We start from the raw sequence: 14,649 nt of genomic DNA, 5'->3' as shown, positions 1-14,649 counted from the left end.
GATTGATCATTCTGATAAACGAGCTAGGTCCGGACCGGATATCCATAGCTGCTCCCCTCATACTTTGAAATCGATTTTCCTTTTCCTTTAGTTTTTATAACCTTTTTTTTATTTCTTCGTGTATGTTATGTTTGCTTATAACTTGTCACATTAAATATTGTATTTTATTTTTCTTGTACCAATATATGAGTGTGCCGAGCGTTGGCAAGCTTTTATAAATATATAAATAAAACTCTGCGTCAATCGTTTTAATCGCCAAGTATTTTTTAAGTTACGATAAATTGAAATTAATTGAAACGCGCCATCGTTGCGTCTTTTGTTTTACATGCCCGCTTTTGATTAAGCTGAGTTAATAACTGTTTTTATTTTTTAAAGCTTTTACATTATATAAAAAGTACTTAAAATCGAGCAGCGAAAATACAAGGAATTTTATAGTAAAAAACAGTTTTACAAACAAAATATATTTTAGTACATAAGTTATTTAAATAAACTAAAACACAAAGAGTATTATTTCTTTCCCTTTTTCTTCTCGGCTGCCTCGGCCGCGGCTTGAGCTGCTTGCATTTTCTTCTGCAGCTTCTTAAGCTAAAGGTTAAAAGGAAATGGATGGTAAAAAATAAGGAAGGTGGAAAATGATGTTCACTTATGTGAAGTATAAAAAGGTGGAGGTTTTATATTATTTTGAATGCTCTCCATGGACGTATAAGGAACTAAAAGGATCATTCGAATAGCAGTTTTATTTATTCTTAATAACTTTTATTAAAAACTACTTGACTATTTAGTCATGAGAAATTTAAAATTGAAGTAGACGTATGTACTAATATGTATCTAGTAGTAATTCAGGGAGAAAGGAAAATCAGGACTAGGATTTTTTCTTGGCTTTCTTTCCCTTCCCTTTGAGCTGCATAAAACAAGAAAGAATTCGTAAAAATTAATGGAGTTCTTCAACACGGTTCAGCAACTTTAGCAGAAGTTTTAAATTCATCAAAGAGTTAATATAAAAATACAAAAAATACCCGTTTCTTCTCCGCTCTATTCGCAAGCACATCTCTCCAAGCGCACTGTATGACTCTAGCGGCGTGCTCCAATAGGAACTTGTTCATCTTCTCCGTCAGCTCCTGGTGGTATTCCTCTTCCCTTTCTGCCATCAGCGGTATATATTCTTTGTCCTGTTCTGCTAGTTTTAACTGTAATGGTTCATATAGTTTGTTAGCTAAATTAGGAAAGTACTTTTATTTTTATGCGTAAATAAGTATAGTATATAATTGATTATTGATATATTAATAGTAAAGATTAATATATTAACAACCATAAAGATAATGTGTTTACACGATTAAAATTATTTTATAACTATTCGCTTCTATTCTGACGTTGAGCTTTTCAACACATCTTAATTTGATATTGATACTCAAGATAAAAATAATATAATTGCCGTTTTACTTTCAAGTCCAATGCCGCTTTGTGTAATATACAATCTGACTATAAGGTATTAATTCAATATTATAAAACTTACTTCGAGATCATCACACTTCTGGACTTCCTCTTCATACTTGGTTGTGAACTCATCGAGTTCCACCTGCTTATCCGCCATTTCTAGATCATATTTCTGTAGCCATGATAATAATTGTGTCTCCACTTTAAACCTGACAAATCATTTTTAATTTGTTTTAATGTCATATCGTTTAACTTTAATATTTAATTATTCAAAAGGATTGAAAATAATAAGGAAAACCATATTGTTAATGTGGTTACTAGGCGGGCCATAGACGGACCGCATGTTGCAGTCAGGACCGACTGCAATATACGGTCGCCGCACGGCGATCTGCAGTTTCCATACTAAATTCATATTCGCAATACACGGGCCGCTCGAGCAGTTCCTGAGCAAACCGCATATTGCAGTCGGTCTTGACTGCAACATGCGGTCCGTCTATGGCCCGCTTTAATATCTTCTTTCTTTTTCTCTTTTTAAGTCTTATACAATAACCAAACCAATAAATAACCTTCGAGCCCGTTGATTCTTCTCATCGATAAGATGTTTCCTTAATATATTCTCATACAATTCTCGACACTCGACCTCTTCCTCTTTCAACATTTCATTCTTTACGAGATGCGCACGAGTCGCTAACACCATTTGCCGATCTGAATCTAGTCTGTAATACAGGCCTTAAAGACTTAATTGTGTGTAATGTCTACGTTATAAGTTCTTATGTAAGTCTTTGTAACTTCCAAACGCAATCTCGATCTCAATAATGAAATTTTGTTGTCTTCAACAATCTTTTGTGTATCAATAATGAAGGTTTCCGATCCCAAGCAAAGAATTTGCATAGAAAAACGTATTGGAAGGTACAAACAATTATTAATTATTTATGTAAATACAGCTAATACGTATTTTCGCCATTAAAAAGACGTAGAGACTTGATTCCACGAAATACGTGACCACAAACAGCGTTAATGACATTACATAGATTATAACGAAATTAGATAGCTCTAAAGACATAGCAATTGTCAAGCTTTTTTTTCAAGACAAAAACATCTTGACTCATAGCTAAAGTGTATCGAATAACGACGTCATGGACTTGATTACCAGAAAAACCACAATTCTTTCGGATTGTACTTGATATGGACAGAAAGATAGACAAGACAGAGAAACAAAGTCTACTCTCAATTAATATTTTTTTTAGTTTAAACCCTTGGAGCTTACATTTTCTTTTTAAGTCTTATTTCAGCGTCACGGTTCAAAATCGCAATCTCTTGCTCTAATCTCGCGATGAGATCTGTCTTCATCCTCATTGTTTCTTCAAAGCGTTCATTTTCTTCTTTAAGATCCTGCGTATATTCTGAAAATAATTTTTATATAAAAGTCTTTATTTGTTCCTCAAAAGTAGATTTGGTTTTTATTAAAGTCTGGTTAAGTGAATAATTAGGACGGCGCTTTTTATTAACCCTAGCTAGGAAAGCACATTTTTTCAGGAGGCTCATCTGATGGTATGTGATACCGCCTGGACACTCTCAATGCCAGAGGGCTCGCGAGTGCGTTGCCGGCCTTTTACGAATTGGTACGCTTTTTTCTTAAAGTCGATTTGGTTCGGAAATACTTTTCAGTAGGAAGCTGGTTCCAAAAAGTGGTGGTGCGCGGAAAAAACTGCCTTCAAAAACGCTCAAAAAAATCTAAATAAAAGTTATCCTCACAAGCTGCAGGTCAAGAAATCTCAACCAACAATGTTTTCTAACCTTTAATTTTTTCAATAAGCCTCTCGTTGGAGCCCTCTAGTTTCCTAGTATTCAATTTTGCAGCCAACTCTTCTGCTGCTGTAGTGTCCATCTGTTTGATCATCAAGTCACGGAAATGTTCCAACGTCAACAAATACTCTAAACCTGGAAATCTTCTTCTTGACTGAAATTAATATTATCAATATAAGAGTAGCTTTAATTGAATTTTGGTAAATACCAGGTAAGTCCGATAATACTTTATTGCAAAAAACGAACTTTAATAGATTTTTCTCTTAATATAAATAAAAACAACTTACTTCATCATATGCAGAATATTCTTCTTTCATCTGGAATTTTATATTGAAAATATTAGAAGGAACGATCAAATGTGATTTGATGGTTAATTTCTAATTAACGAGCTGATTCTTTTTTTCTAAAAATATTTTGGGTCGAGTGAGCAAGAGCCTTAAAACTAAGGTGGTTTCCTACAGAACATGTCACCGTTTTAATATTTTCACCTAAAATCTAATTAAATACAAACTTCTGTAATCATTTCTTCGACTTTCGGCTTCAGGTGAGGGTAGCTGTTTAATATGTAGACAAGGTGACCCAATTCAGGATTTAACCGGTTCTTCAGCGATACATCACCCTGGAAAAGGTTACATTTCTGAAGTGAAACTTCTTTAGGCGCATAAGGGTAAAAATTTTACGGAACGTCACGAAGATGTGCAGCGTTTTTGTCGAAGAAAACGGAGAGAGCGATTAGGACCGATTGAGAGAGAGTAAGAAGCGTGAATTACCTTATAGAAATTCTATTTTTAAAATTAAAAGTTCGTAAAGAGAATTTATGAAGAGATTATTATTTATATTTTATGCAAAATAATTTATTCAAATCTCAAATGACGAATTGTAAATTAAAATTTTAGTTAGATTTGTCTAAATATGAACAAGACTTAAAAATTAGTTTGCCAAAGAAGTTTCACTTCTGACATGTGTACTTTGTACGCACGCACTTTTTTTTAATGTGACATTTTACTCTGGACTCTGGCACAATTCTGTGCCCATATTTTCACGACTCTTAAAACTACCCACTTAGTAAAAACAATAAAAAACAGTATACACACAGCTTTGATATCTTCCAACGCATCCAAATTAAGTAGACTAGTAGAAAACAGTGGATTATCATACTGTTCGAAAATGAACACCAAATCTTCCATGTGTTGGTTGGATAGTATCGAGCTCAGTGTTTTATACTCCTGGACTAGGTGTGGCAGACAAAGCGCCATCTTTGTTTTGTAAATTGTTTCATCTAAAATTTTTGTGATGCGCTCTGCTTGGATGTGGCACTCCAAATCAATTGGAGATGCAGCTGTAAAAATCGTTCTTATTAATGACTTCTCTGCTAATTGGATAGAAAAGATTGTAACATGGCTCCAACTTCCTTTGCTTAAAAACGAAAGGTACTTGGCCCCGAATTCCACTATTTATGATATAGTATTTGCGCCGGCAGGCACCGAGGGCCAGGGTATTAAAAAATAACAGGTTAACAGACACGGAAATGTGATACATAAAGGAATTTCTGTCACCCCTCCGTTCCACCCCTGTACAGGAAGGACTCGCTAGCCCATACAGCGAAGGAGAAAGTCGACCTTTTGGGCTGTCTCTTCTTCTTCTACAGGGGGGAAATCATATTCTGGAAACGTGCTATCCGCTAAACTCTATGTTCCTTTAACATTCATAAGTCGAGCGGGCTGATGGCATCTGATGGCATCCCCAATTGTGAACCATCTCCCTTCCACTTCATTATTAGTATGAAAATATATATGGAAGTTAGAAATTGGTCCCTGTTCTGTTGAGGTTCTACTAGGTTGAGGGAATTCAACCAAACTAGTAATATGTTTGTTAATAATTCAATTTAATTATAGTAAGCAATACAGAACTCACAATTATCCTTTGTAAAATCGGGTTCATCTTTCGCGCTTCCTACAGATCGGCTACTACCGGTTTTTGAACTCTCCGAAAACGTAGATGGTGATTGAAGAGTGCCTGACGATTGTGTCTCCATTATTTAATTAGGCATTGCATATATTTCATTTAAATCAAACTTCAACAATCGGTTTTGTCAATAAACAAATTCGTTGTCATGGTTACAATAAATGGACAAGTCTGTGGGAGAAAGTTCAACGTTGAAGAAAGGTATTATGTTAAATATCCATTATTTAATACTTACCCCCTTTATTCATAAAAACTAAAAACAGTGCAATCAATCAACTAACAAAGGTCCAGTTAGACTCCGTTCCCAGTACTTTACTATATATAGTACAGTGGTTCGTAGTTTAGTCGGCGCGCGTAAACGCGGCAAATTGCGTACCTTGATTGAACGCAAAATTAATTGTGAACACTACACACTGAGACCTTTTTAACACCTTAACCTTTTTAACTTTGTAACAGTAACCAATGACCTACTAATTGGGGTCTGTTCAACACAATTTGACAGAAAGAGTCGACCATATAGTCAAATGATTGGAATTTGCATAACGCGCCTAAAGAAGTATAACTTCAAAAATAGCGCGTGAAGTCCCTCCGCACAGAAGTAAAACTTCGTAATATGGAATTGAAAATAGGAAGCATTCACTCTCGCTCTGTCTCTTTCTATCCCCCCTCCCCAGGAGCATATAAGAGGATATAAATTTGAGGAATACTTAAATGATCCTAATCCTTGGGATTGATTTGCTCCAGCTCAAACAATTTGTATGACAATACTTGGCGATTAAAAAGAGTGGCGGAAAGTTTCTTGCCAATTCTTCTTACTTGCTCTACGCCCTTGACTTGCGAACTGGTAGTAAATGTACATTTCCAATTAATTTAACTTGAAAATTCATAGTACTGTGTACTTGTTTACCTACATGAATAAAGATATTTTGAGTTTTTTTGAGCGTTAAACGTTTAACGCAAACTTGATGAAAGTCGCATTTCAAGTTTCACTTCAAAAACTATCTAACTATCCAAACAGTGATAATAACATTCACATACACAGTTTTTGTTTTAATTGTGATACCACTGTAGTCCGAGGCCCGGGAAACACAATAGAGATAAAAACTCATTCTCTGCTTTACTGGACAAACGCCGCGACCGGGCCTATATAGAGTGGGCTTCATAATAAATAAAGATGGAAAGCCTTAGAGGAAAGCCTTTACCGCTTTAGAGGGTTCCTGATACATAATAACTAAAAAAAGATTTTTACAACTCATATGATAATTAGATATAATTAAGATTAGTTACAGTTTATTAAGAATAAGCTGTAATGTATACCTAGTTTATATAACTGTCTCAGGAAATAAAATAAAGCCTAAAATATAAGAAAACAATACTATTTAGTAGATAGTTATAATACTAGTTAATTTAGTTTCAAACTAGTCAAATTCAATCCATGTACCCTGTTGTAACAATTCTCGCGCTTCTTCAAAACACTTGTTGCTATGAAATGTTTGTTCAATATTTTCAGTTACTTGTTGTGTTTAGATTTACGAGATCTTTCCTTAATTAAAGATCAGAATTATTAATAACATACGTTTTGAATTAATTGTATATAACAGGTGTCAAAGGATCAATATGCCGAAAAAAAGTAAAGTTAATAAGTTAGCGCGTATGTCTGACGAAGAACGGGCAAGGTATCTGCAGCATAGAGCTGACGTAGAAGAAGAAGCGAGGAGGAGAAAACATGAGTTAATAGCCCGGTTTATTAAAGTAAGTTTAATTATAATGAATTAGTTTAAAAAGGATAAATAGACAAATATATAGTTATAATATACTGTATTTTTTAGAATAAATTAGACAAAGAGGAATCATATAGCAAAATCAATACAGCTAAGATAAACCAAGAATGGCGCTACATACTCCGAAGAATAAAATGTCGGCAAATGGAAACAGATATTCAGGTTTGTATGATTTCTATATTAAAGTTTTATATCAAAATATTCTACAAAGGCATATTAAAAGCGAGAAATAAATGAAAAAAAATGTGTGCGTGTACTAGGTGTAGGACACACGTAAGAAGTGAAACTTCTTTATGACCTTATTTTTCGAAAAATGATCTACTATATGCAACTTTACAGAAATTGGTTAAATAAAGTTAAATTAGATAAAGTTTAACAAAAGGCTTTTATTATCATAGACATGAATACAAATACAATTATTTCATTTTAACTTATTACTGTACTACTATGTAGTACTAAGATTATTACAGAATTTCATTAATTGTAATAGAATTATTAGTATTACTATCATTGTTATCGTTATTATATATTTTTGTTACTAATGGCTTCGAATCTCTTCGGATCAACCGTGGTAGGGACAAGAAAAAGATGGCGCGTAACCGAAAAATGTGACAAATGTGAGTAATTTTTTTTCCAACGCCGATAAAGAAGTTTGACTTCAAAAAGCAACGTGGCGCGTAACCTGCTACAAAATTTCTCCCATACGTCGATAAAGAAGTTTCACTTCACATGATGGCGTGTAACGGAAAAATGTGACGCGTAACGAAAAAATGTTACACTAAATTTTTATCCAACCCCGATAAAGAAGTTTCACTTCAAAAATATTATTAAAATAACCAGTAGTACTTGAACCTTTAAGGTCTGGGCTTCTGTGTATATATTTCGTAATATTAGGCAAGTAAGTCTAATCTGTGCCTTAAACACGCCGTCGACTTTTTGGATCAAGGCATTTCGGTTTCCTCGTCATATTTTTCTCCACCGTACCAGCGAGTATTAAATGCGCACATAGACAGAATGTCCATTGATGCCTAGCCAGGGTTCGAGTCTACGACCGCAGGGATTAGTTTACCTTTAAGATTATTTACAAATTGAATGTAATATAAAATATAATTATTTTGAAAAGTATTTTTGCCTAGTGTTTTCAAAATAATATAAAATCTTAGGGGATGGCAGCCAGTTTCAATTTCCTGATGGAAAGGAAGAACCGACTCATCGAATCACTGACAAGGGCGATCGAAGATTCCGATGAACAGCACAGGCGCGCTTTTCAGGCTCACACTGAAAATTTGAGCTATTTTCTAAGTAGGTGAAAGAGCTATATAAACTGGTTTTACTTTTGCTTGAAAAGCGTTTTAATGCATTAATAAATTTCTTTACCTCTAAAAATGTAATGGAGATTATTTTTATACAATAAATTCGGACCTTTCGTTATACTTAACTGCATATTTCAACATTTTAAGTAGCAATATTATAACAAAGACATGTATGCATATCAAGGGTTAAATTACATTGAATTGGTAATCTGATATTTAATCGATTTATTGCATATTATTATCCAACCGCGTCTTTTCGAAGGAGATAAGCAAATACCATTGATATTTAAGATCACATTAAAACACACACTTACACATTACACACCCCCACATACACCTGAACCAATAAATTATTAGTAAATTGTCTTCGTTAGTACATAATGTTTCTCGTATATATAATCCGTTTTGGCTGTACTTACAAATGTAAATATCATTTTAAAATATACATACACTGGTAAATAAATTAATACATTAGGGGTAGACACAAGACTAAATTGGGAAGGCATGGTTATGCTCTGTCAATTTATTCCAATAATTATAATTCCATAGGAATAGGCACGCAGAGATTAGACAAATTACAAGCAGCCTATGAGCACCAGAAAAACGATTTCTTAGAAATGTGGGATAAGGAAGAGATGGAAATCACAGACAGCGAGGACAAATCAGAATTCAAGCTTATGTTAATAACCTTTATACAAGAGAGAGACTTTAAATCTTATAAAAATCAGAAAGACATTGAAAGAGCGACCATTAAGAACGACGCACGGTTGGAGGTAGGTCTAATTATAAAAATCTGCTTCGGACAAAACAGTTATTCAATAGTATTTTTACATTTAGTCTAAAAAAACATTGTATAAACATTTCTTAACCTTATCCTATCCTGATCAATCGTGACTTGTGTAATTCTTATGTTTCCTTTTCTTTTGCATTGCATCACTATTCGCTGATCATGAATCTGTAAGATTAGCTTTTAAGTTTTTAGGTTGTTATTAATATTTTTTTTTGTATTACCTTAGATTAAGGTTCTATATATATATACTTTTTTTATATAACATTTGTTTCTGCACTTTTCGCACGCATCATTTTTTTTTTAGTTTTTCTCTTTAACTAGGGTTGCCTGGAAGAGATCGCTTATTAGCGATAAGGCCGCCCGTTGCATCCCTTATAATTTTTATGTATTGTGTTTTATTATTTGCAACGAAGTGTAAAAAAAAAAAAAAAAATTCAAAGAAAAACAATTGAAACCTTTTAATAATTTGTGAATATACGGTGTAAAGGACGGGAAAGGTTGGAAAATTTGATTTATAATAAATAATGTTAAAGAAGTAATCAATTTTTATTGTTTGTTTAAATTTTTTTTACAAAGAATATTTATTTATAAATGTAATTATTTTAGGTAAATCTATTATTAACAATAGTTTAATTGAACTGTATATCGTCTTTCCAATCATCACAAGTGGCTCGTCCCTTCTCTGATAGGCATATTAATAAATTTTTAGAAAACTCACATTTATCTTCGGTATTCTCTGAAACGCAAACATTTATACAATATCCTTCCAACTGTGAATAAACCCTTAGCAAACGTTCGCGGTTCAAAAATGAAACTTAAATATTTATATTTTTTTGGAAATCGGTGTGAAACAAATTAGGCAAAACCAACTTGATTGTTTTAAACATACCGTTATCGAGAATTTGAAAACACTCTTCGATGGACTCCTGAAGAAAATCCCTTAAATCTTCATTCCTCACATCTTTGGTCATCGCATTGGTTGCTAGGTAACGGTCCGGCATTCCATTCTCTCCTGTCTACAGAAATATATGCAGTAGATATGTTTATAAAAGTTTGCCAACAACCTTAATAGATTTAAGCATTCATTTTCATTTTCTCCTTAGTGAACATAGTTGCTAACTAAATAAAAAGTGGTCGTGCACTTCAGGGCTAAAAATTTAAAATGTTTTTTTATGGGTGCATACAAAGCTCTGCCTACAGCCTGATCCTAATCAACAGTAGGCCTACCATGAGTTTCATCAAATACATAATTAAGTCCACCCCAGGCGCTCTAAATGTTTCTTACAAATATTTGACGCTGACTTACAAACTTAAGAGTTATGGAAATCTTCAAGTCGCTGAAGTAGCGAAGTATATATACTTACCATAATTTTATTTTATAGTTTTTTTTTCTTCTACTATTATTATAATTACATTATTTTTCTTTATTTGCGGCGCAAACTACCTGTTGTAGTCTCTGGCAGAATGCTGTGGAACACGTCTGCTCCACAGCATAATGCTGAGCCAGGGCCAGTTACAACCATAACACACACACATTACACTTAAAAAGTACCTTTAATTCTTTTTTATTACTATTATTATTTTGTGTTTTCTGTGTGTGTGTTCGTTAAATAAATATTATGTCATAATAGTCGTTACTGTTAAAATCACTGATCTGAGTTACCATTTGTAAGTTATTAAGAAAACAATGCATAGCACACGCCTTTCCACCATCTTTGGATTCACTCGAGTTCCTTTCGCGATGGTTATCGTCCGCTCTTGGAGTATTTGGATTGTATTGGCTTCGCTGACCAGAGTTTTTTTCGGATCGATCTCGTTTATAACGGTGATTAGGATACGAGTACATATTGCGTTGCGTTTCCTGTTAAAATAACCAGCTTATTTAATTATTAATTAAAGACTTACATCATACTGCAAATTAGCTCTTTTCGTTTGGTATCAACTTTTTTAGTATTTAAAACATTTCAGCTGCTGAAACTGACTGTTATGTTTTTATTACTAACAACTATACTTACACTTTCATATTCATCATTTTGATAAAGGTCCTGACTATTATGATCGTTTTGCTGATAATTGTTAACATTAGTTCTATAATCCCCTTCCCTTCTATGATTGTTATCAATTCTTCTGTCATTTTGGTTATGAGATTTTCCGTAATTGTATTGATTTTTTCCATCCATACCCTGGTCGTGATAATTTTGTCTATTATCATCACTTTCGTATACCGATCTGTCTGATCTGTCATCCATCCAATTTTTAACTGGTTCTCTGTTTTTATTTTCTTCTCTATTCCTCTTTTTGTTTCTTTCTTTTTCCGATCTGTCCGAACCACGATCTTGCCAGTCTTCAGATGAATTTTTGTAATCGCTATAATTCTTCCCCTCTTGTTGCTTCAAGCAGTTATAATAAATTTTCTTCAACTCATCGCTTTTCAGACTACCCTCTGTCCGGCAGTTTAGACTCTGTCAATAAAGACGTGTTAAAATATACCTGTCTTGTAAAACATTAAGCAAAGTAACAGATTCGTTAAATTTAGTTGTTGTTATTAAAATTTCTTTTACTTACATAGATTTCTAACAGAAAGGAACATATGATTAATATAGAGAATTTTTGGATCATGTTGCTAAAATAAACAACGTAACAATAACGCGAATAGTATCAAAATAACACTCACATTCTGAATTACTTATATTTATGGGTGTAGGTACAGTTACGCTCGAATGATCTGGAACAGCCTAAGCCTGACGGTAAATTCGTCAAGCCAAGCCAATTTGATGATGTTATTAGCTTTGCATGGACCTATTAAACAATTACTCTGTCATGGGTATCCTTTACATTTTAACCGAAAGCGGAAATATTTGACGCCATGATTACAGGAAGCTGATGTGAAACTAATTCGCTGACTTGTGTTTTATGTATAAAGCCATGCTTTCGAAATATGTTAGCTTCTAGTTCTTAAGAAGAATTTAAACATTTTCCAATGTATGTTGCTACCTATTGGACAACTACTGTATGGTTTTTAAATTTAGAATCTTTATAAACGTTTTTATTTTAGCATGAAGAAGAAATGCGAAATTTATGCCGTCCAATGCAATTAGAAATAGACTTATATTGGAGCAAATTACGTGATGTTTACAATGGTTACTTGGAACAACACAATCCAATTATGAGTCACTATCTATCTCTTCAGGAGAAAGACGATTTCTACCAAAGGGATATATTCAGGAATGAGATTCAAATACAACAGGCCACGGTAACTTTGCTTGAATAGTCATCGTGATAGACAAAAATGCTTTCACTGTGTAGCTTATCAAGGTATAGGAGGGGGGTGGTTAAAATCTTGAAGGTATAAGAATAATCATATGGTTTCCCTACTTTTCACATTATTTCCAGTAGGTACGGCTTATATTTTCTGTACTTTGTTTCGCGTTTGATTTATTCAAAAGGAATTTTTTTCTTTAAATAATAAAGTAACTGCTGTTTGGATGTGTGCAGGCGCAGTTCTTTATCCTTTCACTAATAATTTTTGCTCAACATGACTAGCCTGTTTTCCATAACCAATTTTTCGAAAACAATTACCTACCTACTAAATTAATACGATTAATGAACTACGAAAACAGGAAATACTTCTCTCTTTGCAAAAGGAATGCTCTAGAACGACAAATTCTCTGAGCTATAAGTTGAATCGGCTTAACAAACATAAAGAGGATTTAGCTAAGAAATACTGGCAGATGAAGAAAGATAACAAGACGAATAGACGTCGGGAGAGTGATATGCTAGAAATTTTGGTGGATGCTAGCACTGATGCTAAAACGGTGATTATATTCTCCTATGTTAAAACAAAAAGGTCTCAAGACCTGGAAATCTTTTTGGAAAAGGTTTTTTTTATAAAACGGGGCAAACGGGCAGGAGGCTCACCTGATGTTAAGTGATACCGCCGCCCATGGTAAGTCTCAATGCCAGCCTTTTAAGAATTGGTACGCTCTTTTCTTGAAGGACCCTAAGTCGAATTGGTTCGGAAATACTTCAGTGGCCAGCAGGTTCCACATAGTGGTGGTTCCACTAAAAAATTTGGTAAATGTTTAGTTATGTTATGTGTCTAATCTACTGAACAAATCTACTGAATTAAAAAGAAAAAAAGAAGAGACTTATTTTTGTAGTTCTACAACTTACATAATTTTGAGCATCCAAATGTTATTTGTAAATTTTAGTGGAATGCTACTAATAAAGTAGTATTCCACTGTTTTAATAACATATAAACTGAAACTTTTGAAAACTCTCTTTAAATTTTAGTATCTAGAGAAGATGCTTCAAAAGATACAAAAAGTAAATGTAATGGCAAAAATATGCAGTAAATATGAATATGGTGATGACACTCTCCTAGAAGGGATTGAGAGTGATGGAATTTCAGAAGACTATGAGAACCTTGACACTGCTATGATAGTAAGATTTTATATTTATTATAAAATTACCCATTTAATACAGAATCTATATTTGTATTGATATCTCTACTGTAAATTTAGAAGTGTTGCACAACTAATATGGTGTATCCAGATTTATTTGTTAAATTTACATATGCAGGAAGAATACAAGGAATTTAGAAAAATGGACAAGTTTCTGCTAAAAGTTAACAGGGCCAAGGTCCAAACAATGTGCCTTAGAAGTGAAAAGGCTAAACTTGCCAAGGAAAATATACAACTGAAACAATATATCAAGAAATACCTCACTGATTTGGCTTTAAAGGATGGCAAGGAAAGGCCAGTAACTTCAAGACATGCTGATAAAGAAACTACTTATGGGAAAGCATTGTAAGTTTACTTCACCACTATTTATTATTCTTAAAATTAATATTAAATGAATACTCGAAAAATTGTTACGCCATGGCTGTGAGAATATTTAATCACCTTCCTAAAAATTATAGATTGCTGCCATGTAATGTATTCAAGGGGAAGGTGATTAGGTTTTTGAAGTCAAGGTGCTTCTATAGCGTGACCGAATATTTAGAACATAAATTTAATAATGTATGATATGATATGTACAATAATATAAAAACTGACCAATTCATATGACTAATAATGTAAAATGTAAAATTCCTTTAAATACAAATTTGCGCGCCATTGTGTGTGGCAGAATATGCGAACTTATGATTGTACCACCTGACACATTTTTGTACCATATTCTTGCAATAAATTATTATTATTAAATTTAAGCAATAAATGTGATAACATTTGATAGACTGATTATAATAAAATATATTACTCTGCTTTACTTTTAATATATATTGTTTTGACTAGTATTTAATGTTTTTAGAAATCGCCCCGTGACATGTATAGAAGGAGCTCTGTCAAATGCTGTATTACATGAACAGAGGCTGAAACTAGAGAAGCAACGGCTCAAGGAAATAGGTGGACTTAAGTCATACCCTCGAGTCAATTGTTGGTAGTGAGACCTATCATTTTAGAAACGATTGCTTCTAATCTTAAAATATGCATTATCTTATTTAAGGCTACCTATATTTTGATATGTATTTACAAAAAAGGATGTGATTTTAATTAACAAA

The 14,649-nt window shown here is 33.3% G+C and overlaps 3 protein-coding genes across 4 annotated transcripts; 1 reads left to right on the top strand and 2 right to left on the bottom strand.

Moving 5' to 3' along the window:
• Positions 1-308: 308 nt before the first annotated feature.
• Positions 309-5,424, bottom strand: LOC125048989 (dynein regulatory complex protein 10-like). 2 transcript variants are annotated; one of them, XM_047647979.1, is made up of 10 exons: positions 5,155-5,424; positions 4,335-4,579; positions 3,752-3,859; positions 3,528-3,557; positions 3,232-3,394; positions 2,702-2,837; positions 2,001-2,150; positions 1,514-1,643; positions 1,017-1,187; positions 309-585 (listed from the first exon to the last, which is right to left on the bottom strand). In XM_047647979.1, exons 1-10 carry the CDS (start codon positions 5,273-5,275, stop codon positions 508-510), a joined length of 1,332 nt encoding a protein of 443 aa, XP_047503935.1. In that variant the 5' UTR covers positions 5,276-5,424; the 3' UTR covers positions 309-507. The 2 variants fall into 2 exon arrangements, with proteins under 2 accessions (XP_047503935.1, XP_047503936.1); XM_047647980.1 differs by lacking the exon at positions 309-585 and adding an exon at positions 789-901 and having other exon boundaries at positions 5,155-5,423.
• A 1,398-nt stretch (positions 5,425-6,822) lies between these two features.
• Positions 6,823-14,648, top strand: LOC125049100 (dynein regulatory complex subunit 2). Its single transcript, XM_047648200.1, has 9 exons — positions 6,823-6,957; positions 7,035-7,148; positions 8,150-8,288; positions 8,849-9,072; positions 12,145-12,342; positions 12,710-12,904; positions 13,383-13,532; positions 13,671-13,897; positions 14,400-14,648. Exons 1-9 carry the CDS (start codon positions 6,823-6,825, stop codon positions 14,530-14,532), a joined length of 1,515 nt encoding a protein of 504 aa, XP_047504156.1. The 3' UTR covers positions 14,533-14,648.
• LOC125049098 (odorant-binding protein 59a-like) lies at positions 9,648-12,953 on the bottom strand. The gene is made up of 5 exons (XM_047648197.1): positions 11,655-12,953; positions 11,105-11,551; positions 10,753-10,950; positions 9,979-10,105; positions 9,648-9,825 (listed from the first exon to the last, which is right to left on the bottom strand). The coding sequence occupies exons 1-5, from the start codon at positions 11,706-11,708 to the stop codon at positions 9,719-9,721; spliced, it is 933 nt and encodes a 310-aa protein (XP_047504153.1). The 5' UTR covers positions 11,709-12,953; the 3' UTR covers positions 9,648-9,718.
• Position 14,649: the final 1 nt, after the last annotated feature.

Source organism: Pieris napi, chromosome 4 (genome assembly GCF_905475465.1).
Source record: "Pieris napi chromosome 4, ilPieNapi1.2, whole genome shotgun sequence".
In the NCBI taxonomy this organism is placed as follows: domain Eukaryota; kingdom Metazoa; phylum Arthropoda; class Insecta; order Lepidoptera; family Pieridae; genus Pieris; species Pieris napi.
The sequence above is the reverse complement of the archived record's forward strand: the minus strand, read 5'-3'. Positions and strand labels throughout refer to the sequence as shown.

Bases quoted from the DNA above. Each gene is read 5' to 3' on its own strand.
- LOC125048989 (XM_047647979.1), bottom strand. From the start codon at position 5,275: ATGGAGACACAATCGTCAGGCACTCTTCAATCACCATCTACGTTTTCG. The intron at 4,580-5,154 runs GTGAGTTCTGTA...CGATTTTTACAG, and splicing joins CGATTTTACAAAGGATAATT to CTGCATCTCCAATTGATTTG. The intron at 3,558-3,751 runs GTTTGTATTTAA...ATAAAATTCCAG, and splicing joins TCGAAGAAATGATTACAGAA to ATGAAAGAAGAATATTCTGC.
- LOC125049100 (XM_047648200.1), top strand. From the start codon at position 6,823: ATGCCGAAAAAAAGTAAAGTTAATAAGTTAGCGCGTATGTCTGACGAA. The intron at 6,958-7,034 runs GTAAGTTTAATT...TGTATTTTTTAG, and splicing joins TAATAGCCCGGTTTATTAAA to AATAAATTAGACAAAGAGGA. The intron at 7,149-8,149 runs GTTTGTATGATT...ATAAAATCTTAG, and splicing joins AAATGGAAACAGATATTCAG to GGGATGGCAGCCAGTTTCAA.
- LOC125049098 (XM_047648197.1), bottom strand. From the start codon at position 11,708: ATGATCCAAAAATTCTCTATATTAATCATATGTTCCTTTCTGTTAGAA. The intron at 10,106-10,752 runs GTAACTCAGATC...ATATTTCTGTAG, and splicing joins TTCTTAATAACTTACAAATG to ACAGGAGAGAATGGAATGCC. The intron at 9,826-9,978 runs GTATGTTTAAAA...TTTGCGTTTCAG, and splicing joins TTTTCAAATTCTCGATAACG to AGAATACCGAAGATAAATGT.